The sequence below is a fragment of the Phocoena sinus genome, chromosome 1 (genome assembly GCF_008692025.1).
Source record: "Phocoena sinus isolate mPhoSin1 chromosome 1, mPhoSin1.pri, whole genome shotgun sequence".
Lineage (NCBI taxonomy): Eukaryota > Metazoa > Chordata > Mammalia > Artiodactyla > Phocoenidae > Phocoena > Phocoena sinus.
The window spans coordinates 25,654,507-25,678,745 of NC_045763.1; the positions used below are offsets into that span (position 1 = coordinate 25,654,507).

Genomic DNA, 24,239 nt, shown 5'->3' on the forward strand with positions numbered 1-24,239 from the left:
AGTTTGATTATGTATCTAGATGTGGGTCTGGATTTTTCTCATGATTAATTGGTACATTCATGTCTTACATTAAATTTGGGAAATTTTCTGCCATTATTTCTTCAGAATTCTTTTTCCCTTTCCCTCCCATTTCTTTGACTCCCTAAATGCATATATTGTGATTTGCTTGTTGGAGTTCCATGGATCCCTAGGTTCTGTTCACTTTTCTTCATTCTTTTTCCCTTTCTGCTCAGACTGCATAATTTCAATTTTCCTGTCTTCAAGCCTGCTACTTCTGTCTGTTGCCTGATCAGATCTGCTGTTGAACCCCTCTAGTGAATTCTTCATTTTAGTTATTATACTTTTCAACTCTAGAACTTCTCTTTGGTTCCCCATTCTACTTGTTGATATTTTGTTCAGCATTGTTTTCCTGATTTCCTTTAGTTGTTTGTCCATATTTTCCCCTTAACTCTTGGAGTGTATTTAAGACAGTTTGAAAGTCTGTCTTAGATTGTCCAGTGTCTGGGCTTCCTCAGGGAAAGTTTCTGTCCATTTATTTTGTGCCTTTGAATGGACCATACTCCCCTTTTTCCTTGTATGCCTTGTAATTTTCTTTAAATTAAAAACTGGACATTTGAATATTATAATGTTGTAACTCTGGAAATGAGTTTGTTTTCTATTTGTCATATGTTCTTAGTTGTTTTTTCCCTCTTTACCTGCTTTCTTTTGGATTATTTTTTATAATTCTCATTTTATCTTATTAGGTTTAAGGAAATTTTTTAAATGGGAAAGTTATTGTATATGTACCTACTTCTTACCATTTCTAGTATTCTTCCTTTTGTGAAGATCTGAGTTACCTTCTGGTATCATTTCCTTTCTGCTTGAACAACTTTAGCATTTCTTTAGCGCAGGTCTGCTAGAGACAGAGTCTCAGCTTTTGTCTGAAAAAGTCTATTTCACTTTCATTGAAAGTGTTTTCATTGGGCATAGAATTCTAGTTTGACAGTTTTTTTCAGTACAGTTAATGATGTTATTTCATTATCTTCTTTTTTATTTTATTTTTTATTGAAGTATAGTTAATTTACGATGTTGTATTAGTTTCAGTTGTACAGCAAAGTGATTCAGTTATACATATATATATATTTTTTTTCTCAGATTCTTTTCCATTATAGGTTACTACAAAATACTGAGTGTAGTTCACTGCGCTATACAGTGAACTACAGGTCTTTGTTGTGTACCTACTTTATATATAGTAGTATGTATATGTTAATCCCAAACTCCTAATTTATCTCTCCCCCACCTCCCTCTAATATTATTTAGAATTTTTGTATCCTTGTTCATAAGTGATATAGGAAAAGTATAGGACCTTCTCATATTATCCTTCTTTGGTATTGTTATCAAAAGAATGTCCTTTCCAGTACTTCCCTGGTAGCACAGTGGTTAAGAATATGCCTGCCAGTGCAGGGGATACAGGTTCGATCCCTGATCCAGGAAGATCCCACATGCCATGGAGCAACTAAGCCTGTGTGCCACAACTACTGAACCTGCGCTCTAGAGCCCACGAGCCACAGCTGCTGAGCCCATTGCCACAATTACTGAAGCCTGCGCTCCTAGAGCCTGTGCTCTGCAACAAGAGAAGCCACCTTAATGAGAGGCCTGCACACTGCAGTGAAGAGTAGCCCTGCTCACTGCAATTAAAAAGAAAGCCCGGGGGGCTTCCCTGGTGGCACAGTGGTTGAGAGTCCACCTGCCGATGCAGGGGACACGGGTTTGTGCCCCAGTCTGGGAGGATCCCACATGCCGCGGAGTGGCTGGGCCCGTGAGCCATGGCCGCTGAGCCTGCGCGTCTGGAGCCTGTGCTAAGAAAGAAAGCAAGCAAGCCCAGGGGGCTTCCTGGCGGCACAGTGGTTGAGAATCTGCCTGCCAATGCAGGGGACACGGAGTTCGATCCCTGGTCCAGGAAGATCCCACATGCCACGGAGTAACTAAGCCCATGTGCCACAACTACTGAGCCTGTGCTCTAGAGCCCGTGAGCCACAACTACTGAGCCCGCCTGCCACAACTACTGAAGCCCACACACCTAGAGCCCATGGTCCACAACGAGAGAAGCCACCACAGTGAGAAGCCCGTGCACTGCAACAAAGAGTAGCTCCCGCTCGCCGCAACTAGAGAAAGCACACGTGCAGCAATGGAGACCCAAAACAGCCAAAAATAAATAAAATAAATACATTTATGGGAAAAAAAGAAAGTCCAGGACTTCCCTGGTGGCGCAGTGGTTAAAAATCCACCTGCCAATGCAGGGGACATGGGTTCAAACCCTGGTCTGGGAAGATCCCACATGCTGCGGAGCAACTAAGCCCATGCGCCACAACTACCGAGCCTGCGCTCTAGAGCTCGTGAGCCACAACTACTGAGCCCACGTGCTACAACTACTGAAGCCTGCGCACCTAGAGCCCGTGCTCCGCAACAAGAGAAGCCACCGCAATGAGAAGCCCGCACACCACAACAAAGAATAGCCCCCATTCACCGCAACTAGGGAAAGCCTGTGTGCAGCAACGAAGACCCAACACTGCCAAAAATTAATTGATTAATTAATTAATTTTTTAAAAAAGAATCTGCCTGCCAGTGCAGGGGACACAGGTTTGAGCCCTGGTCCAGGAAGATCCCACATGCCATGGAGCATCTAAGCCCATGCGCCATAACTACTGAGCCTGAGCTCTAGAGCCTGCAAGCCACAACTACTAAAGCCCACGCACCTAGAGCCCGTGCTGCGCAACAAGAGAAGCCACTGCAATGAGAAGCCCGTACACCGCAATGAAGAGTAGCCTCCGCTCGCTGCAACTAGAGAAAGCCCGCACACAGCAACAAAGACCCAATGCAGCCAAAAATAAATAAATAAATAAATTTATTTATTTAAAAACCTCATTTGTAAAACCATTTAAACCTGGCATTTTCTTTATGGGAATATTCTTTAGTGCTGATTCAGTATATTTAATGGTTATAAGGCTAGTCACATTCTGTTTGAGTCACTTTTGGCAAGTTATATTATTCTAGGAATTTGTCTTTTCAAACATGTTAGCTAGCATAAAGTTGCTCATATTCGCTTTTCAGTCTCTTTAGTTACCTAACATTGTGTCCTCTTTTGTTCTTGAGAAATCTCACCAGAGACTTGACTATTTTTCATCTTTTGAAAGTTCCAAGTTTTGCCTTGTTGATTCTCTCTGCTGTATGATTTCTTTCTTTTTTTTTTCCTAACCTATGTACCTAAGTCATTAATGTTCAGACTTTGTGTTAACTTCCTAAAGCTTATACACAAATAATCAAATTTCATGTATATGAAACACTGGCATGTAAAGGGCAAGCTTTAAAACTTTCAGAAGACATGAGAGGGTATCTTTCTGACCTTGGGAGCATGAAAGGATTTATTAGCAAGACACACAGAAAAAGCTAAGTATTAAAGAAAAATTTAACTACATTATAATTAAGAACTTGTTAAAGAGCTCCAAAGTGAAAATTGCAAAAAATGAAAAGATACAAACTCCTAAAAGATGTTTGTAATACAAATAACTAACAAATGGTTAATAACTAGAATATCTAAAGAACTATAAATCAATAAGGACAAGTAGTTCAATTGAAAAATATTCGAAGTACCATAAACAGACATTTTTCACAGAAAGGGAAACATGACTAATAAACATAAAATCTAACCCTATTAGTAATGCAAATCATTATCCCAGTGAAGTACCTTATACTCATTAGATTGGCAAAAGTGATAATTCTGAGTAATAGGATATACATCAGTGGGAACCTGGTACGTATTGCTGAGCTAGTGTGAATTGGCATCACATTGGAAGGCAATGTGGTACTATCTGGTGAAGTTTAACATCTACTTGCCTAAACCCAGCAATTCATTCCTTAGAGCAGGGGTTCTCAAAGTATGATCTGCAGACTATTTCAGAGGGTCTGGGAAGTGAAGACTAAGGTGTTACTTGCCAACTCAAAATAGATTAAAGACTTAATTGTAAGACCTGAAACTGTTAAAACTCCTAGAAGAAAACACAGGAAAAAAGACCTTGGTCTTGGCAATGATTTTTTTGGATATGACACCAAAAGCACAAACAACAAAAGCAAAAATAAATAAGTAGGATCACATAAACGAGAAAGCTTGAACTAGAAAACTTAAAAGCTTCTGTACAGCAAAAGAAATGGTCGACAAAGTGAAAAGGCAGCCTATGGGAGAAAATATTTGCTAACCATATATCTGATAAGGGATTAATATCCAAAATATATAAGGAACTCACACAATTCAATAGCAAAAAAACACAAATAATGCAATTAAAAATGGGCAAAGAACCTGAATAGACACTTTTACAAAGCAAACGTATAAATGGCCAACAGGTTGATGAAAAAGATGCTCAGCATCACTAATCATCAGGGAAATGCGAATAAATTATGATGTGTTTATACAGTAAAATATAGGAAAAATTAAAGAAATACAGCTCCATGCAAAAACATGGGTGAATCTTAAAAACTCAGTGGAGGGGGCTTCCCTGGTGGCGCAGTGGTTGAGAATCTGCCTCCCAATGCAGGGGACACGGGTTCGTGCCCCGGTCTGGGAAGACCCCACATGCCACGGAGCGGCTGGGCCCGTGAGCCATGGCCGCTGAGCCTGCGCGTCCGGAGCCTGTGCTCCGCAACGGGAGAGGCCACAACAGTGAGAGGCCCGCGTACTGCAAAAAGAAAAAAACAAAAACCCAGTGGAGGGGCGACAATTCTCAGTAGACTAAACATAGTATGATACAATATTTAGAGGTAAACATATATGTGATTAATAAAAACAAAAGCAAAGATAATGACAGTTCATCATAGCCGTTTTCTTTTGGCTGGAGTTGGAGTGGGGATGGAGGGGCCTGGGATAGGGAAAGACCCTACTACTAGATTCAGGCATATTAATAATTTAGTTCTTAGGTTTAGTGGTGAGTTGACAGATGCTCATTGTATTATTTTGCTTGGTAACTTTATGTTTCATCTTTTTGTATGTAGCACATATTACAGAATAAAATTTTAAATTTCTTTAAAATATAGATGGGTGGCCACATGAGTTATTAAAAAAAAAATACATGGTATTCCACTGAATTGGGTACACAATAACGTATATCACCTGGGTAGGTTAAATATATTTGAGTTTATTGGGCAAGTCATATAACTTTTCTGTCTTGTCATAGAAGTGATCATAGCTTGTGAGCATTTACCATATGCCTGTTGTTCTAAATAGTATTTTGCATGTATTAAGCTATATAATCCTTCTAACAACTCCGTGCTCAGGTATTAAGCTATATAATCCTTCTAACAGCTCTATGAAATAGGAATTATTATATCCCTGTTTTAAAGATGAGCTCCTGAGGCATAGAGGTTAAAGCAACTTGTTGAAAGTTGCACAGCTAACAAGTAGAAGAGCCGGTATTTGAACCCACACAATCTGCCTCCAGGGCCTACACCTTTTAACTCCTCTGCTTATATCAATTGCTATAATAGCACTTACTTAATAAGTTTGTTATGATTAAAGGAGACTGTGTTGTTTGTGTGGGGGTGGTACTAGAGATGTCAGGTGCAGTTACCGAGATTATTAGGCCTCCTTGGGAACCTGTGAGTCCCCCTGAGAAGGGGAGGGTGGGTAGGGGAAGAAGCCAGTGAGAAGGAAATGCTGTCCTCCTAAGAGCCTTTGCCAATATGTTTGTATCTTCCCTTCTTCCAGAGACCATGGCGAGCCCAGGGAAAGACAATTATCGAATGAAGAGCTATAAGAACAATGCCCTAAACCCTGAGGAAATGAGGCGAAGAAGAGAGGAGGAGGGCATTCAGCTCCGGAAGCAGAAACGGGAGCAACAAGTGGGTTAGCCCAAGTATTCTCAAACGTGCTCTTCAGGGAGGCAGGCCAGCCACCATGGTTGACCTCCACCTTGCACTGTCACTTTCCTCTTGAGAAAGTAGCTTATCTCTGTGGGCCGCTCATCCAGCTTCCTTTGTTGTAAAGAAATTTTGGAAGCTTTGAGAAAGAACTGTCCCTTATTCCTTTTCCATAATTTAGAACAACCTGGACATCATTTATATCTTCAATATAACATTCTAGTGCTAACCCTTTGTTTTTACCCAGTAGTCACTGTTAGATCTGGCCGTCAAGGCCCAGCCCCAAGCCTGGCCCTTTAAGAATTTTGTCAGCCATCTGGGCTGCCTTACTTCTCTTTCTTGAGTCCATTCTTTGTTAGTCTCCCTAGAACTGAGATTGTATTAATGCCTCATCGTCTACACTCTGCCATGCACCATGCACCACACGCCACCACCAAATTGGTTCCTTGCCCAGGTCTAGATGCTAACCTGCTTTTGCCCACCCTTTTGCTTTACCATTATTTCTTTCCTTCACAGCCTTTTATATGCATCACCTTTTATACAAAGGGCACAGGAATTTTAAAAGATTTTTTTTTGCTTATAAAAATGTAAACAATCTATAACATAGAAAGTAAAGCCCTTGAATATCTTTCCATATCAGTATATTAAGCTTGGCATTTTCTCATACAGTAGCATTCCTTGACAGTTATGCCATAATTTAACATTGGGTCATACTTTGTTTTCTTTGTTTCGGTAAGAAGTCTTACCACCGTCTCTTCTCTTTATTTTCAGCTTTTTAAACGGAGAAACGTGGAGCTGATTAATGAAGAAGCCGCCATGTTCGATAGTCTCCTCATGGACTCCTATGTGAGCTCTACCACTGGGGTAAGACCCTTGCAAGCTTCCCAGGCAAGCTTGGGAAGTACCTGCTTCTACAGAACAGAAATTGGTCAGTTCACATCATCTAGTTAGCTTTACCAACAACCATGCTAAGCTCTTTATTCCATGGGCCCTTCTGTAGCTGGTCAACTTAAGGAGTCAGTAAGGATTCATCTCTGATGGAAACACCAGAGGAAACATTTAAGGGAAGCTATCAATTGCCTCAGAGGTTAAGAATCACTTCCAAACGTTCCAACTTGAAGCAGCTGTGGATTAAACACCTTCTGAGCCTGCTGTTACCCCTTCCTCTTGCCCTCAAGTCTTTAGAAAGGAGGATTCCAAACAGGATTATGGGCTCATATGTGGCTCTAGTATTGGTTTGCAAAGTTGTGAACCTGTTTTATGTTCTAGGAGAGCGTGATCACAAGAGAGATGGTGGAGATGCTCTTTTCTGACGATTCTGACCTGCAATTAGCAACCACACAGAAATTCCGGAAACTGCTCTCCAAAGGTACAAAGCCTAGTCTTCCGCAGGGGGCCCTGCGTGACTTTAGCATCTTGTTTCTTCTCACTGACCTCATCAACTATTCCCTTTCACTCATTCTGCTGTAGCCCTACTGGCTTTGGTGTCCTTGGACAAGCCAGGCACATTCTTACCTTTGCACTGTCTATTTCCCCTGCATGATATCCTTTACTTGCAGATAACTGTGTGACAGCTGCTACATTTCTATGATCAGATCCTACTTTCTCAGTAAAGCCTACCCTGACACGCTATCAGAAATTGCAGCTCCCCCCACCCCTGCAACATTTTCAGTCTCCTTACCCTGCCCTACCTATTCTTTTTTTTTCCTATTACACTTACTGCCTTCTAACATAACAGCATATTTCTCATCACGAGGATATAAGCTCTACGAGGGTGTAGACTTTTGGTTTTGTTCACTACTGTATCCTCAGTACCCAGAACCATGTCTGGCACATAGTTTGTGCTCAGTAAAAATTTGATGTATGATGGGAAAAATATTCCCTGACTTTTCTTCCTCCCAAGAAAAGAATGCTGGTCTTGGAAGGGAAGCGTTTAGACTAGGGTTGCTCCTCCCTTGGTCTTCTCTCCCTTAATTCTTTACTTGCTTAGGTAAGTAAGGTTAGTTACTTGCTTAGGTTTAGGAAGCCAAAGGTGAGCATAGTTAAATTAGGATTGGCTTTACTCTTTGGCATCTCAGCTATTTTATACAGTTCAAAAATGACCAGCTATTGTTTTTTTATATATATATATAAATTTATTTATTAATTTATTTTTGGCTGTGTTGGGTCTTCATTGTTGCATGCGGGCTTTCTCTAGTTGCGGTGAGCGGGGGCTACTCTTCATTGCAGTGCGTGGGCTTCTCATTGCGGTGGCTTCTCATTGTGGAGCACAGGCTCTAGGTGCACGGGCTTCAGTAGTTGCGGCACGCGGGCTCAGTAGTTGTGGTGCACGGGCTTAGTTGCTCCACGGCATGTGGGATCTTCCCGGACCAGGGATCGAACCCGTGTCCCCTGCATTGGCAGGCGGATTCTTAACCACTGCGCCACCAGGGCAGCCCCATGACCAGCTATTGTTAAAACTACCTCACCAAAAAGGAGTTTGGGAATGTTTAGAAGGATAGTCAGGAGTATCTAGGAAGGATGGTGGACTTACCCCCGTGAAAGCATTAGTCAGAGCCTCTCCTGACTTTTCCTCTCCCTCTTCCAGAACCTAGTCCTCCAATAGATGAAGTTATCAATACTCCAGGAGTGGTGGATCGGTTTGTGGAGTTTCTGAAGAGGAATGAGAATTGTACATTACAGGTGAGGCCTGGGGTGGAGAGTTACCAGATGAAAGCCCTTTTGCCAAGAAATTGTAGTGGCATGTTTCTACAGACACATCTCTTAGGATATACACAAGATATTGAGGGAACATTTAAGAGATGCTGTTACCTCAGAGATCTTGACCTCAATTAAATAAGAGACCCACAAACTCTTCCCTAAAACAATCTCAAAGGAAAGATACCAGAATATGACAGACTGATTATTCAGAGGTTATATTTTAAATTATAAATATAAATATATTGGGTTAGACAAAAAGTTTGTTCGGGTTTTTCCGTAAGATGTTACAGAAAAACCTGAACGAACATTTTGGCCAACCCTAGAGGTTCTAGTCCACTCCTAACCCTGAGGTGAACCATTTATCTTTTCTGGGTCTCTCTTCTCACAAATGGGTAATGAGTCAATCCACTGGAACTTACTAGAAACTTGGCTGAAAGGGACTTTTAGAGACCCATCTCACTCTTATCCTGGTTTCAGAGATGAATAAAGTGAAGCTCAGGAAATAAAAACGTGACTTGCCAAAGGACTCATGGATGCTGTGGTAGTGCAGGACTAGACCTGGGACCATGGAAGCCCAATTCTGCCTCCACATTATGTTATATCACTGCCAGTACCTCTTCCTATCATTTAAAGGTGGAGAGGGAAAGGCTTGTGTGGTTTTTTGTTTTTGTTTTTAAGTCAGGGACAGGAGGCTTATTGCTGAGCCAGCTAGTAGGCACGGCTGCTCATCTGGAATGACCTCTCACTCATGGCTTTAATCTCACTTTCAGTTTGAAGCTGCCTGGGCTCTGACGAACATTGCCTCTGGAACCTCTCAGCAGACCAAAATTGTCATTGAAGCAGGGGCTGTCCCCATTTTTATAGAGCTGCTTAACTCGGATTTTGAGGATGTACAGGAACAGGTAATGCCCAAATTTAACTTAATTCTTTTTTTTTTTTTTTTTTGCGGTACACGGGCCTCTCACTGTTGTGGCCTCTCCCGTTGCGGAGCACAGGCTCCGGACGCGCAGGCTCAGCAGCCATGGCTCACGGGCCCAGCCGCTCCGTGGCATGTGGGATCTTCCCGGACCGGGGCATGAACCCATGTCCCCTGCATCGGCAGGCGGACTCTCAACCACTGCGCCACCAGGGAAGCTCTGGCTTAATTCTTGATGGGACCAGTGGTATACTATAAAGTATATTTTGTCTTTATCTCCAGTTAAGAGGTTAAGAGCAAAGAGCTCCTAAAAACATTGGGATTTTCTTAGTGATAGAAGTGTCTTTTGTTATTCTTAAAGACCTAAAGAGCGCCTTTGGGACACACCTTGAGTCTCTGTGTCACCGCATTAGTGGTGACTCCGGGTGGGGCCCTAGATAGCTTCAGGAAGGGAGGTCTAGTCATCAGAAAGACCAAATTTAGGATTAGAGGATTGGAACTCTCAGCCCCACCCCACCCCGACTCTTCCCACCCCTCCACCCCATCCTCCCCAGGGAGGTTAGAGGGGCTAGAGATTGGGTTATAAAAAGGCTTGAACAGTGAGATTCAGAGAGCTTCTGGGTTGGTGAACACTCAGTGTGCTGGGAAGGTGACGTGCCTGGAGAGGGCTTGGAAGTTCTGTGCAACCCCACTCCTCAACCCATACCTTGCCCTGTGCATCTCTTCCATTTAGCTCTTCCTGAGTTGTATATATTACAGTGAACTGGTAAACGTAAGTAAAGTGTTTTCCTGAGTTCTGTGAATCATTCTAGTGAATTATTGAACCTGAGGAGGAGATTGTGGAACTCCTGAATTTATAGCCAGTTGGTAAGAAGTATGGGTAGCACCTGGGAATTGCAGCTAGTATCTAAATTGAGGGCAGTCTTGTGGGACTGAGCCCCTAGCCTGTGGGATCTGCCCTAACTCCAAGTTACTGTCAGAATTTAACTGAATTGACACAGTTGGTATCAGAGAATTGGTTGTTGGTGTAGAAAAAACTCCACACATTGGGCATCAGAGGTGGTGCTGGAAAAAAGACACCACAATACCCATTTCTCAGCACCTACAGATCATAAAAACCCAACTTCCATTTCTTCCACTGGTTGGATAGAAGTGGAGAGTGGTACTAGGGTTTTTTCCTATATTACTACATATAGGGTTGGTCCTATGAGGCTACAAGAATGCAATTTTCCCATCATTTTCTCCTTTTCTGGGGGATGGGGATAAGGAGGTCTTGGTCTGGCTTCTCTGGCTGCAGTACAGTGTCAGCCTGCCTCCCCCAGTGAACCAGGAACTCTCAGAGTTAAAATAGAGCAAGTGCTCAGTTTTAACAAGGAAGGTACCTGAGCTTATTTAGTGTGTTTAAGGTCTTGATGGGGTGTTTGTCCTGGTTACTGGTGGGTGTCACTCTGTAGTTGTGAGTATAAAGTACTCACAGAAGCCACTAGGCTCTGTGGGTGACAGTTCCATCGTCCCTTTTTTAGGCAGTCTGGGCACTGGGAAACATAGCTGGAGACAGCTCCGTCTGCCGAGATTACGTCTTGAACTGTTCCATCCTTAATCCTTTGCTAACGTGAGTAATTATTATCATCTGCACCTGGGATATCTTTCCGGCAGCCGTGTGGCAGATCTTTGGGGAGCAGTTTACCTTAAGACGATGAGTGAATACAAAAATGATAAAAGTGCATTCTCATTGCCAGAGTAAAAGATAGTATCTTTTGAGAGTAAGAAGATTGTGTCACTGGTCTGTGTCTTGTGCTTCCTCACTTTGTAGCACTGTAGAATCTCATGTTGGTCATACCTGTCTCATTGTTGAGCCAGAGGAGAGAGGAAGGACTAGCCCATCTGGAAGAATCTCACCTTCTCTACGGAATGCATTGATTTGCTATGGGTTTATGCCCAGTACATTGGAGAGCTCTGTTGTAAGCCACAGATCTAAGACCTCTTGCAGAGTCATCTGGATGCTCCCATCCCTTCCTCTGTACCCTTATAATAGAGCTACATCTAAACCAAAACAGAGGAAGGAGGTTTTCTTGAGAGGCCACAATCTCATAGGCTACTATTATAACTCCTTCTTGGGCCTGTCACAGAAAATCATTCCACAGTGCATGGCCAAAGCCCTCACACTAAACCTTCAGCTTTTATTTCCAAAGACAACAATACTCTTGTTTAGAGCTTGTGGCCGCAGTTAGGGGCACAGTATGTCCTATCTAAACGTTTAGCATGCTTACTCACAGTCCAGCCCTCTGTTTGTCCTTATTAGCTATGGTCTTAATAAGCCACAGCTGGTCCTAATCCTCTGTGAAGATGTAGGTCGGCCTCTGGGGCCAAACAGGCTCACTTAACTTAAATCTATGGGTAGGAAGAAACAGGCTTCTAGAGTCTTAGGGGTCTGATTGGATTTGCTCCTGGGGTTCGTAGGCAACAGCTCTATGAAAAGAGCATCATTGCTCAGGATCTGGCTTTGCTGTCCCCTTCAGGCTACTTACCAAGTCCACACGACTGACAATGACACGGAATGCAGTCTGGGCCCTGTCAAACCTGTGCCGAGGCAAGAACCCACCCCCAGAGTTTGCAAAGGTAAGAGAGCTTCTCTTTTTTAAAAAAAAAAAAAAAAAAAAATTATTTATTTATCTGGTTGCACTGGGTCTTAGTTGCGGCAGGTGGGCTCCTTAGTTGTGGCATGCATGTGGGATGTAGTGCCTTGACCAGGGATTGAACCTGGGCCCCCTGCATTGGGAGCACAGAGTCTTATCCACTGCACCACCAGGGAAGTCCCAAGAGAGCTTCTTACCAATTCCTGAGTGAAAGCAGTTTCCTTCATATGGAGGAATTTTTTTTTTTTTTTTTTTTTTTTTTTTATGCGTTACGCGGGCCTCTCACTGTTGTGGCCTCTCCCGTTGCGGAGGACAGGCTCCGGACGCGCAGGCTCAGCGGCCATGGCTCACGGGCCCAGCCGCTCCGCGGCATGTGGGATCCTCCCAGACCGGGGCACGAACCCGTGTCCCCTGCATCGGCAGGCGGACTCTCAACCACTGCGCCACCAGGGAAGCCCTGGAGGATTTTTGATATGGGAGTTTTCAAGTCTTTGGGGAGCCCTCAGAGTCTCATCCTTGGGAAACTGAAAAAGGCAGTCGTCAGTGAAGTAGCTGATCTCATATGCCTGGATGGTAAAGTGAAAATGTGGGCCTGATGGCTTAATGTAGTGGAAATCTCCAGGTCTTAGACTTACTAAGTAGAGGAGGGCTCAGCGATGTTAGGGTTAGTGGTAGAGATGATGTAACCGTGTTCACCTGAGTCCCTCTCTCTCTGCTTCCAACAGGTCTCCCCCTGTTTGCCTGTGCTGTCTCGCCTACTCTTCAGCAGCGACTCAGACTTGCTGGCAGATGCTTGCTGGGCCCTTTCTTATCTGTCTGATGGCCCCAACGAGAAGATCCAGGCAGTCATAGACTCTGGAGTCTGCCGGAGATTGGTCGAGCTTCTAATGTGAGTGATCTCAGTTAGAAAGGGTACAGATTCCCTAAGCTTCTCCAACTCAGAACTGCAGTCAGCAGTCTGCTGCCCTATCCAAAGGTCTGGAGCCATGAGTGCTGCTGGCCTTGGTGGTCAGCCGAGTTGAATGCCATGTGCTGGCCCTCTACTGACCAGATCGCCCTCCTCTGTAGGCACAACGATAACAAAGTGGCTTCTCCTGCTCTGAGAGCTGTGGGTAACATCGTCACCGGGGATGACATCCAGACCCAGGTAAGGAGGAGGAGGACAGCTGTCTATGGACAAAATCCTTCCCCGCCACAGACTTTGGTCCTGGTAGGAGGCAACGTGATCTAGGAGAGAAAGCATAGGCTTGAGTGAAAAATTCAAGCTCCGCCACTTTCTATATTATTTGGGGGCAACTTGGTTGCCTTCACTTTTTTCTATAAATTGGAAGCAAGTCATCATCCATTGAGTGCTATTGAAGAAAAACTAAATGGAATAACCTGACTCACTACCTGGGACATTGTAAAGTAATTGTTAACAGATTTTGAGTTATGGTACCTTTGAAATACTAAAAGCTATGGAACCTCACCCCTGCTTCCTAGACCTTTAGAATCCCATGTCTCATGTTACTCTCCTGTTAGTAACACTTCCATTGAGAGCACAGTATTCAGTGTTTCTCTGTTCAAAGGCTAGAGATCTGAGTATTCTTTGCGTCTTAAGTAGTTTGCATAATTCTGTGGGATTCTTAACAAATTTCTTACAGGTGAGCAGTCTCACTCAAGCCCACACTCATTTTCTAGGTCATTCTTTTGTGTTTGTGTGTGCACCCATGTGCCTGTGTGTACAGATATTCATAACTTTTTCTGTTTCTACGATTTTTAAGTATAGTACACTGGCATTAAGTACATTCACATTGTTATTCAACCATCACCGCCATCCATCTCCACCACTTTTGCATCATTCCAAACTGAAACTCTGTACGCTTTAAATAATAACTTCCCATTTCCCCCTCCCCTCATCCTTTGGTAACCACCATACTACTTTCTGTCTCTTAGGAGTTTGACTACTCTAGGTACCTCATATAAGCCGAACCATATATATTTGTCCTTTTGTTTCAGCTAATTTACTTAGCATAATGTTTTCAAGGTTCATCCATATTTTAGCATGTCACACCTTCATTCCTTTCTGTGGCTGGATAATATTCCAAGTGTGCATATGCTACATTTGGTTTATTTACTCATCTGTTGGTAGACACTTGGGTTGCTTCCACCTTTTGGCTAGTATGAATAATGCTGCATTGAGTATTGGCATACAAGTATCTGTTTGAGTCCCTGCTTTCAGTTCTTCTGGGTATATATCCAGAGGTGGAATTATTGGATCATATGGTAATTTTATGTTTAAGATTTTGAGGAACCACCATACTGTTTTGCACACAAAACAGTGCAATGGCTGCACCATTTTACATTCCCACCAGCAGTGTACCGGGTTCTAATTTCTCCGCATCTTTACCAACACTTGAATTGCCTGGATTTTTTAAGGATAACTATTCTAATAAGCGTGAAGTTGTATCTCACTGAAGTTTTGATTTGCATTTCCCTAATGATTAGTGATGTTTGGCATCTTTTGGCATCTTTTCATGTGCCTATTGGCCACCTGCATTTAAAAAAAATTTTTTTGTATATTCTGGATATTAATCCTTATCAGATATATGATATGTATATACTTTCTCCCATTCTGTGATTTGTGTAATTCACTATGTTGATGGTGTCTTTTGGTACCCAAAAGTTTTAAATTTTGATTAAGTCCAGTTTATCTAATTTTTCTTTTGTTGCCTGTGCTTTTGGTGTTCTAGGTCATTCTTAATTGTTCAGCCCTCCCTTGCCTCCTCCACTTGCTGAGCAGCTCCAAGGAGTCAATCCGAAAGGAAGCTTGTTGGACCATTTCAAATATCACTGCTGGCAACAGGGCTCAGATACAGGTAGAACAAGCAGGAGGGAAGTTGTCGGGGGCAGCAGGTAGAAAGGCCTGGGGACATGAGACATTGTGGGATATTGCCCTCTAGAAGAAAAAATTTATTTCCCTTTTGAAATTGGGGTCAATGGATGCTATCAGTCAAAGATTCTGTGTAACAGAAGCCAGGTTCCTCTGTAGCGTCTTACCTATGTGAAAAGAACTTTCAGGAAGGGGAAGATGTCTTAATCTTTTAGCTGGTTTGGGGTCTGGATTTGCTTATCCTTCTTGAAGTGACTTTCTTTCCTCCCCCACACCCCACCCTCCACCCCCCAATTCTTCTCAGGCTGTCATAGATGCAAATATCTTCCCTGTGTTGATTGAAATCCTTCAGAAAGCAGAGTTCCGTACAAGGAAAGAGGCAGCCTGGGCCATCACCAATGCCACATCAGGAGGAACCCCTGAACAAATCAGGTATCACAGTCCTTTCCCATTGTCTTGAGTGATATGTGTACTCTACCTCTTGGCTCACCGTTTACATGTGACCTCTAAACTGCCTTTTCTGGGATAGGTCTGCCCCTGTCCAGTAGGGTTTAACTGGTAAGCTGCTAGAGTGTAGCATGGGAATCTGAAGTAGATTCCTATAAACCATGTACCTCTTTTCCCTCCTGGAGAATGGAAACTTATGACACAGACATCTCTCTCCTCTGCCTCTTTCTACCCTCAAGAGAATTTAAATCTATGTAATTCTCAATTATCCATACAAATGAAAGAGAACCATGCTATGGCTCATTCAGAGCAGCTTCTTTGGGAAATCATTTTTGGCAGTGATACTTGGGAGAAGCAAATAGGAAAGCTATTTTGTGCGAGGATGCTCTTTGATTTTGGTTTCCATTATCAACTTGAGTAGGAGTGATGGGAATTGGAGAAGTGCCTTGCCTTCAGCTTGTAGCTTAGGAAGGGGAATATATTCAGTATAAATAAAACCTTAGGAGAAAAGGAGAGCCACTGAGTGAAGCTTTTGAGGATACAGGGTTGTAAATGGCATTTTGGACAGGAAAAAGCATAAGTAAAGGTACAAAAATCAGAAACCTGGAGACCTTTACTGTTTGACTGGAATGTAATATTCTCGGAAGGGAATAATGAGAGGGGAAGCTAGAAAAGGTTAGGAACCAGATTGTATTGTTATGACTGTAGAGCTGGGACTACAGAAATTTTAGGCAGGGAAATGATGTGTTCAAAGTAGGTAATACTGCAGCAAGGAGACATTAGAGACAAAGAGGAGGAATCCATGGCAGCCTTCTACATGGAAATGAACTAAACCAGTAGCATTGGGAGGGTGATGAGTTTGAGATAAAGGATGGGTGGTTATGAAAGCTCAGTCAGAGTGAATTGCTGAGAGCATCGATGTGTGTGAGGGAGACCCAGAGGCCCCATAGCACCTGCCTGGCACCTCCCTTGCCTTGTCTTAATTTAGAACTTACCTGGTCTCTGCCCCTCAGGTACCTGGTCTCCCTGGGCTGCATCAAACCCCTGTGCGACTTGCTGACTGTGATGGATTCAAAGATTGTGCAAGTCGCCCTCAATGGACTGGAGAACATCCTTCGGCTCGGAGAGCAAGAGGGCAAGCGCAGTGGCTCAGGGGTCAATCCCTACTGTGGCCTCATCGAGGAAGCCTATGGTAGGTGCCTTCTCCCCAACCTCACATCTGCCGTAAGTAGAGAGAAACTCTGAAATAGTATACATATGTGAGGGTGTGCGTTTTGAGGGGGTCATCATTGAATGCAAGGTTTTATCCGACCAGTTCCATTTCCTCTGAGGAGCAGTAGATGAGTTCTGTTTCTGATAGGCTCTACCTAGTAAGTAGGTTATGGTACAGATGCAAAAATAAAGCTCCAGAATTGATAGTAGAGTCAGGAGCTGGAAGGCATGTTTTCAGCTGAGTTTCTAGCAGCAAGTTCTTTTCTTTCTTTTGTTTTGTTTTTCCATTACAGTCTATTACAAGATATTAAATATAGTTCCCTGTGCCATACAGGAGGTCCTTGTTGTTTATCTGTTTTGTTAATAGTAGTTTGTATCTGCTAATGCTAAACTCCTAATTTATCCCTCCCCACCCTTTCGCCTTTGGTAACCATAAGTTTGTTTTCTATGTCTGTGAGTCTTTTTTTGTTTTGTAAATAAGTTCATTTGTATCATTTTTTAGATTCCACGTAAGTGATATCATATGATACTTGTCTTTTCTCTGTCTTTTCTCTGTCTACTTGGCTTAGTTTGATAATGTCTAGATCCATCCATGTTGCTGCAAATGGCATTATTTTATTCTTAACTATGGCTGAGTAATATTCCATTATATATATGCACCACATCTTTATCCATTCATCTGTTGATGGATACTCCAGTTGCTTCCATGTCTTGGCTATTGTAAATAGTGCTGCTATGAACACTGGGGTGTATGTATCTTTTTGAATTACAGTTTTCTCCAGATATATGCCCAGGAGTAGGATCGCTGGATCATATGGTAGCTCTATTTTTAGTTTTTTAAGAAACCTCCGTAGTGGCTGCACCAGTTTACATTCCTACCAACAGTGTTGGAGGAGTCCCTTTTCTCCACACCGTCTCCAGCATTTATTATTTGTAGACTTTTTAATTTTTTTGGCTGCACAGCATGGCTTGCAGGATTTTAGTTCCCTGACCAGGGATCGAACCCAGGGCCCCGGTAGTGAGAACACTGAGTCCTAACCACTGGACTACCAGGGAATTCCCTTGTAGACTTTTTGATGATGGCCATTCTGACTGGTATACGGTGATACCTCATTGTAGTTTTGATTTGCATTTCTCTAATAATAGTGATGTTGAGCATCTTTTCACGTGCCTATTGGCCATCTGTATGTCTTCTTTATAGAAATGTCTATTTAGTTTTCTACCCTTTTTTTTAAGATTCTGTACACCTACAACACACATTTTTTTAAAAATATTTATTTATTATTATTTGTTTTTGGCTGCGCTGGGTCTTAGTTGCAGCATGTGGGATCTTTAGTTGCAGCATGCAGACTCTTACTTGTGGCATGCATGCAGGAACTAGTTCCCTGACCAGGGGTCAAAACCGGGCCCCCTGCATTGGGAGCACGGAGTCTTACCCACTGGACCACCAGAGAAGTCCCTTCTGCCCATTTTTTTATTGGGTTGTTCGTTTTTTTGTTATTGACCTATACAAGCTGTTGGTATATTTTGGAAATTAAGCCCTCATCGGTCGCATCGGTTGCAAATATTTTCTCCCATTTTGCAGGTTGTCTTTTTGTTTTGTTTATGGTTTCCTTAGCAAGGTCTGTTAGTGCTGGATTGACTCATCACTCATCTCCAAGAGATTCAGAACAGTAATGGTTTGCCCAGGTTAAAAGCAGAATCGGGACTAGACTCTCCGGTTTATAACTGACATTTTGGTCTTTTTCCTTTGGTGTTATGTCATTTTAGGTAAAGATCTCGGCTCTCCTCTTTCAGATCAAAGAGAGATCTGATCATATTACTTGTGTTTATAAATGCTAACATAACTCAGGGAAGGAAAAAATAGATTGTTTCATGGACCCAGAGAAAAGCACTCAAAGTTTACTCTTCTCCTTCCTTTCTTCTTGCCACCATAGGCTTGGATAAAATTGAGTTTCTCCAGAGCCATGAGAACCAGGAGATCTACCAGAAGGCCTTTGACCTCATTGAGCACTACTTTGGCGTAGAAGATGATGATAGCAGCCTGGCTCCCCAAGTGGATGAAACGCAACAGCAGTTTATCTTCCAGCAGCCTGAGGCCCCCATGGAGGGCTTCCAGCTATAATGTCTGCCTCCGGGGAGGGGAGGGGATGGGAAGCACCACCAACCAGCGGAAAGGCAGCCCTCTGGTGGGCGGGAAACCAGCCCTCCCCACCATCAGCCACCACACACCTCTGCTGCCCTGGAAACTGTGCTCTTGACCTGCTCCGCCCCCTTCCCTGGAGGGAGCACCCTCTGGACAGACAGAACCATCTGAGGCTCACATTTGGGTTTTGTGACAAGAAGGGGACGTGTTGGGTTTTTCTTCCTTACACTAGATTTTGGCTGCACATATGTCTTTAACCCAGGAGCCCAGGGGTAGACAAAGGAGGACTGAGGTAATCAATTTTGCACCGTTTTTATTTTTATTTTTATTTTCTTTAGTGGTGACTTCCTTCCGTTTTATCTTCCTTCATCCTTCCCAGTCCTCTGCCCTGATCTCTGTAACTCTTATCTTGGGTACTTGAGCAGATGGAATATTCCACAGGTCGGGGGTGGGAGGGGAGGGGAGAAATCCAAAACAAAGTGTTCTTGCTTGGACAGAATATTAATCTTGTATGCTTGGATTGCGTTATTTAATTTTTTTTTCTTTTGCACATTTTTCTTGTATTACAGTTGCTCTTTCCCAGAGCCATGCGTTCCTGGTTTTAGGAATCCCAGCTGCCAGCATTGTCTGGGACTAGAGGCTGAGGGGGAGGTCACCATGAGACAAAGTCCCCTCCCTCCCTTAACCCCTTGCCCAGACCTCTTTAGTTTGGGAGATCCCCTTCACTCTCCTGGGGCATGTACACCAGTGGGAGTGAGGGGAGAGGAACACAGGCCTTCAGACGGGGCTTCCCATGTGTCGCTACTGATCCCATGTTTCCTACCCACCTTCCAGTGGTGCGACCCAACTTCATTTGTTTACTTGAAAATTCCCCTCAGAGTTGAGATGAACCTCTGAGGTAGCTGTATTTTCTCCTAAGCATGTGACAGAGGGCTGTGGTCCTTCCTTTCTCCTGAGGAGAAAGTCCTTGCTCTGGTGACCCATAAATTGCAGAGGAGGTTGGAGTGAGAGTGTCATGTATTGGGATAGCCAGTGGATCCCTGCCTTTGGCCTTTCTTCTTCTTCCTCTTCCGTAGTTGGATCATGTATATTTTACTTCCAAAGGAGAGAATGTCAAAAAGTTCTGTATTTTTTTATATTCTATATATTACGCAGGTCAACCTTAATTGGTCTCAAGAGGAGGAACTGTCTCTGTAATTTCTGTAAGTGGGATACTGTGAGGAAGACCAAAAAGAGATGTGGAAGCTCTCTTGCTCAGGAAGCCTGACCTTGATCCTTCTCTCTGCTTGGGTTCCGGGCCACCACCAGGGACCAACCCTTAGCTCTGGAACCTTTATATAGCAGAGCAGCCTGGTCTGATTGTCCTAGTACCTGAATGGAGGGAGCAAGGATGGCCCCAGGGCCCGGTGAAGTCTACCACTCTAGTCCTTACCACTGAGCAAGCATCCTGCTTACATCAGGAAACCCAGAAAGCAGTCTGCCTCCTCAGATTCAGTCTCAAACACCTTTGTCCACATAAGTTATCACAGATGGCTGCCGTGTCTCCTATCTGAGATATTTAGCAGCCTCAGGACTTTTTTCGAGAGTGATTGATGTCTTCCCTGATTGGGATCCTTGTACATGGTTTGGATTTTACCCTTCCTGTGACAAATATAATCCTAATGCCTTTTCTTTCCCCTTTGGGTAGAGCTACTGCAGTGCCTCAATGGCTTGCCTGTGTGCTTCAATGGACTACATGTGATAGTAAAGCCCAGGTGTTGGGGGTGGGGTGGAGGAAGTTACTGGCTAAGTGTAGGCCAGTGGTGGAGCTGAAGGCACAATCTGCCCTGTCCCTGCTTCCCCACAGAGGTCGGGCAGAGGTGCCCTGCTCCAAACTGTATTTTCCCTTCCCCAGGAACAATGCCATTCTTGCTCCCATTGCTACACATCCCCCTCTGGCTCAGGTGAAATCCATGCCACTCTGCTTACAGATAAAACATTCAGTTGTTTTTGGCCACTGGTCTTGAATTTGCCCTCTCTTTCCAGTGTTGAGATCTAACTCCAGAGGCATTTTCTGAGAAAAGTGGTTGCGGCTGGTGGCTATCACTGAAAAGTGACACCAGTGCTGTACTGCCTAAGTGAGTCAGACGCTGCTCTGCAGGTTGGGCATGATAACTACCAACCCCACTCTCCCAGGTAGGCAAGGCGCAGGACCCTCTTCACTTGGCCTGCCGACTCCATTACAAAACCATTTTCCTACAGTTCAAAAGAAAGCCACCCCCCACCCCTTGTCCTTGTCCAAAGGGCAGAGCATTTTATTTTAGTAAGATCTACTTTGTACATCTCTAGCAATAATTAAGTCCCCTGACATTGGGACCAAATTCTTATCGTGAGACATACACATCCTGCCTTCCCCAGCTGTTCCTCCCAAATCTACTTTTGCTTCAGATCTGGGCCGTGCACCAAAGAGAAGACTGTTGATCATGGGTTACTACTCGAAGCCTGTTTTCTACAAGGACTCCAAAGGCTGAAGTCTCCCAGGGCACGAGGACAAATTTCTCTTCAGATAAACATGGCCTCTAGGAGCTTTCCTTTGTTAGTGTCTTCCTCAGACCGTGCTTTCCCACTGTATTCCTCTGATCCCCTTTTCAGTCAACAGGTGAAGTTCTTCCAGCCCACAGAGGCAGTAACATCATCTTTTGTGTCTCCTTCTCTCCTTTGGCCATCTTGGGAAGCAAAATATTTTTTAGCCCAGGCTTGACAGCCACTCTTCGTGGGCAGTCCCCATCTGGACTCCAGACCCTGGCCTAGGTGAAGTCAGAGCTTTCTGACAGATTTCTGAATGGATGTTTCAGGGATGGAGGGGCTCCCCCACCTGCTGTAGGGAGTAGCCTGAGAAGACTTGTGTTTGGAATCTTAATACTTTGGCACATAGCTATGTCCATTTTAAGATCTCTGGTGGGTTGGAGATACTTAGGTGTGGATTAAGGGGACAAGGAGCCTTTTTCTTAGCTCAAGTGTTCAAATACTGTTTTGAACAGTGCCAGCTATTCTTTATTGCCAGCCCTTCTGGGCGTCCCACCCCCATGTCATCTTCTCTAGTATTAACAGGCTCTCTGGTCTTAGAAGCCTGCCTTCAGTTCTGAGCTATCCCCGCTGACTGACCGGCCATGGTATTGGCTGCAACCTTCTGTTAGAACCACATAGGTTCCACCCTCACCTGGCCAGCCTAGTTACTTGAGGCAGTGGGTACAAAAGACCCTTCCAAGTAACAGGTGTTGATGACTTCAGCTTTCTGGGACCCTTTGTGTTCCTCCTTACCTAGAACCTTTAGATCTACTCCTGTTTTCTTTTCCCTGGAAGCCTCTTTCCAAGAGCCCTATTTAGAGCTGAACTGCACAGATTGTAGCTGCTACCACACTTAAGGAAGAGCGAAAGAAGGCTCTCAGGCACTGACCTTCATTTTCTCTTAAGCCAAACGAGTTTAATATGAAAACTCTAGCAGGATGAACTAGATTTCAATTTTCTCATGTCTGCCTGCCCTCCCCATACACTGTACAATTACCCGTTTCCAGCAAAATAGAAGGGAAGGACATGAACGCCTAGCAGTACTTCCCTCCTCCTCCCACAGGCCCTTCTTTGAAGGCCTCAGCTCATTTGTTCAGGCCATGTCTCTTTTCCCCAAGACTCACTCAGCTTGGTATCCATCATCTTGAATATTCCTCAGTAGATTCATCTTGTGGGCTTGGCTTCTGGATTCCCAATTGAAGGCAAGGAGCCAGATTCTCCAGGTCCTTGCAGGCACTACAGGGACCCATAGGGAGAAGAGGCTGGCTGGGGACCTCAGGATTGTGTGTGCCTGTCTGCCTCCCTGGCAGGCTGGGGAAGGGTGCAAGGCTCAGTGCACTGAACCATAGGAAAGCCTCACAACCAGTAGCAGCATCTTCCGAGTAGGACTATCCTAGAAATAAGTGCATTGTGAGACTGAGAAATTGCTCAGAATAGGTTTTTTCCATAGCCGTTTTAGGATTGCACATTTTAGACCAATCTTGTCCAGTGTTTTTTCTGTCTTAACTTTTGTATTTTTTTTGTTAAGCCAACAAGCTGAGAATTTGGCCCTGCGGGGATCCATGTGGTAGGCAATAGCTGCTCTTTGGCCAAGGCCTTCATAAAGGATTCAGTCATCCCATTGGCTGTTCCCTAGACCCACCCCCAGATGAAGACCATGGTAAGGGAAGAATTTTGAGGTCAGTACAAACCAAGTAAGTCTGTTAATTAAAGCTGTTTTCCTCTGAGAGGGCATTTTGCATCAGGCCTGGGCTACATGCAGAATCAAACCTGGCTGTGAATTAGAAGAGGCACCATTAAATTTGGGGCCCAGAACATCCCAGGAGAAAGGTTTGTGTAGTGTGTCATAAAGGTCATTTGGGCGAACCTCACTACTTCTGGGCCAGCCTGACTGCTGATGTCCACATTAGCACATTCCTGAACCCCTCCGCTAAACTCTAGCCCTGCTCCCCTATGTAGGTCAGATGTTCGGCCTCTGGGTTTGGGAAGAGAAAACTCTGCCATGGCGACAATCCTCAGGCCCTGGATTTGGGTATTGGCTCTTTTAGCCAGATTTGTGGGAACTGCTTTTGATTGAACCACTAAAGAAGCAAAGGGGGTGTGAGGTCCCAGTTACCCAGGACAGACCAGATGTCCCTCAAAAACAGCTTGGGTTCCCAGCTATAGACCCTAGGAAGGTGAATCAAACCTTTTCCCTTACTAGTTTTTCTTTCCGAATTTATTTGCTTTTAAGAACTATAAACTCTGGCTATTGTTTTCCATGTTCTCAGGGCCCCTGGGTAGACAGACAAAGCTCGATGATTTCAGAGCAGATACAGGCCAAGAAACCATGGCATTGAGTGTGCTGAGTCCAGACAAATGATATTTATATACACATCCAAATTTGAAGAGAAAATGTATTTCTTTAGGTTTCAAACACTGTAATAGATATAAAGCAAAAATAAAAACCTGTTGCAAAGTTCTAAATCGTGTTCTTTGGAGTGATCCTAGACTGGATTTTTTGGAAGTCACTGAAGTGAGGGTGCTTAAACTTTTGACCTAACAGTGGAATTAAGAATTGTTACAGCCTGCTTCTGCTATAAAGAATTTTTGAAATCAGCTTTATTGAAATATAATTGACGTACAGTAAATGGCACATATTTAAAATGAATAGTTTGTTAAGTGTTGACATATTTGCATCCATGAAACCATTACCACAGTCAAGAGAGTGAACATGTCCATCACCTCTACAAGTTTCCACATGCCCCTTGGGAATCCCTCCTTTCTGCCTAACCCCCAGCAACCACTGATGGAAGCTCTGGCTCTCACTGTGGTTTAATTTGCATTTTCTAGAGTTTCTGTAAGATTTTCACATTTCATCACCACTCCACAGCCCTT

General features: G+C 43.8%; 1 protein-coding gene across 2 annotated transcripts in view; it reads left to right on the forward strand.

The window, feature by feature from the left end:
• KPNA6 (karyopherin subunit alpha 6) overlaps positions 1–23,823 on the forward strand; it is a 51,363-nt gene extending 27,540 nt beyond the window's left edge. For both annotated transcript variants that reach the window (XM_032640259.1, XM_032640249.1), the window contains exons 2-14: positions 5,735–5,868; positions 6,658–6,750; positions 7,156–7,255; positions 8,474–8,568; positions 9,357–9,488; positions 11,026–11,114; positions 12,022–12,121; positions 12,864–13,027; positions 13,207–13,285; positions 14,871–14,996; positions 15,315–15,442; positions 16,471–16,649; positions 18,607–23,823. In XM_032640259.1, the coding sequence (XP_032496150.1) occupies positions 5,735–5,868; positions 6,658–6,750; positions 7,156–7,255; positions 8,474–8,568; positions 9,357–9,488; positions 11,026–11,114; positions 12,022–12,121; positions 12,864–13,027; positions 13,207–13,285; positions 14,871–14,996; positions 15,315–15,442; positions 16,471–16,649; positions 18,607–18,794 (1,607 nt within the window). In that variant the 3' untranslated portion in view covers positions 18,795–23,823. The remainder of the gene's footprint in view (positions 1–5,734; positions 5,869–6,657; positions 6,751–7,155; positions 7,256–8,473; positions 8,569–9,356; positions 9,489–11,025; positions 11,115–12,021; positions 12,122–12,863; positions 13,028–13,206; positions 13,286–14,870; positions 14,997–15,314; positions 15,443–16,470; positions 16,650–18,606) is intronic.
• Positions 23,824–24,239: the final 416 nt, after the last annotated feature.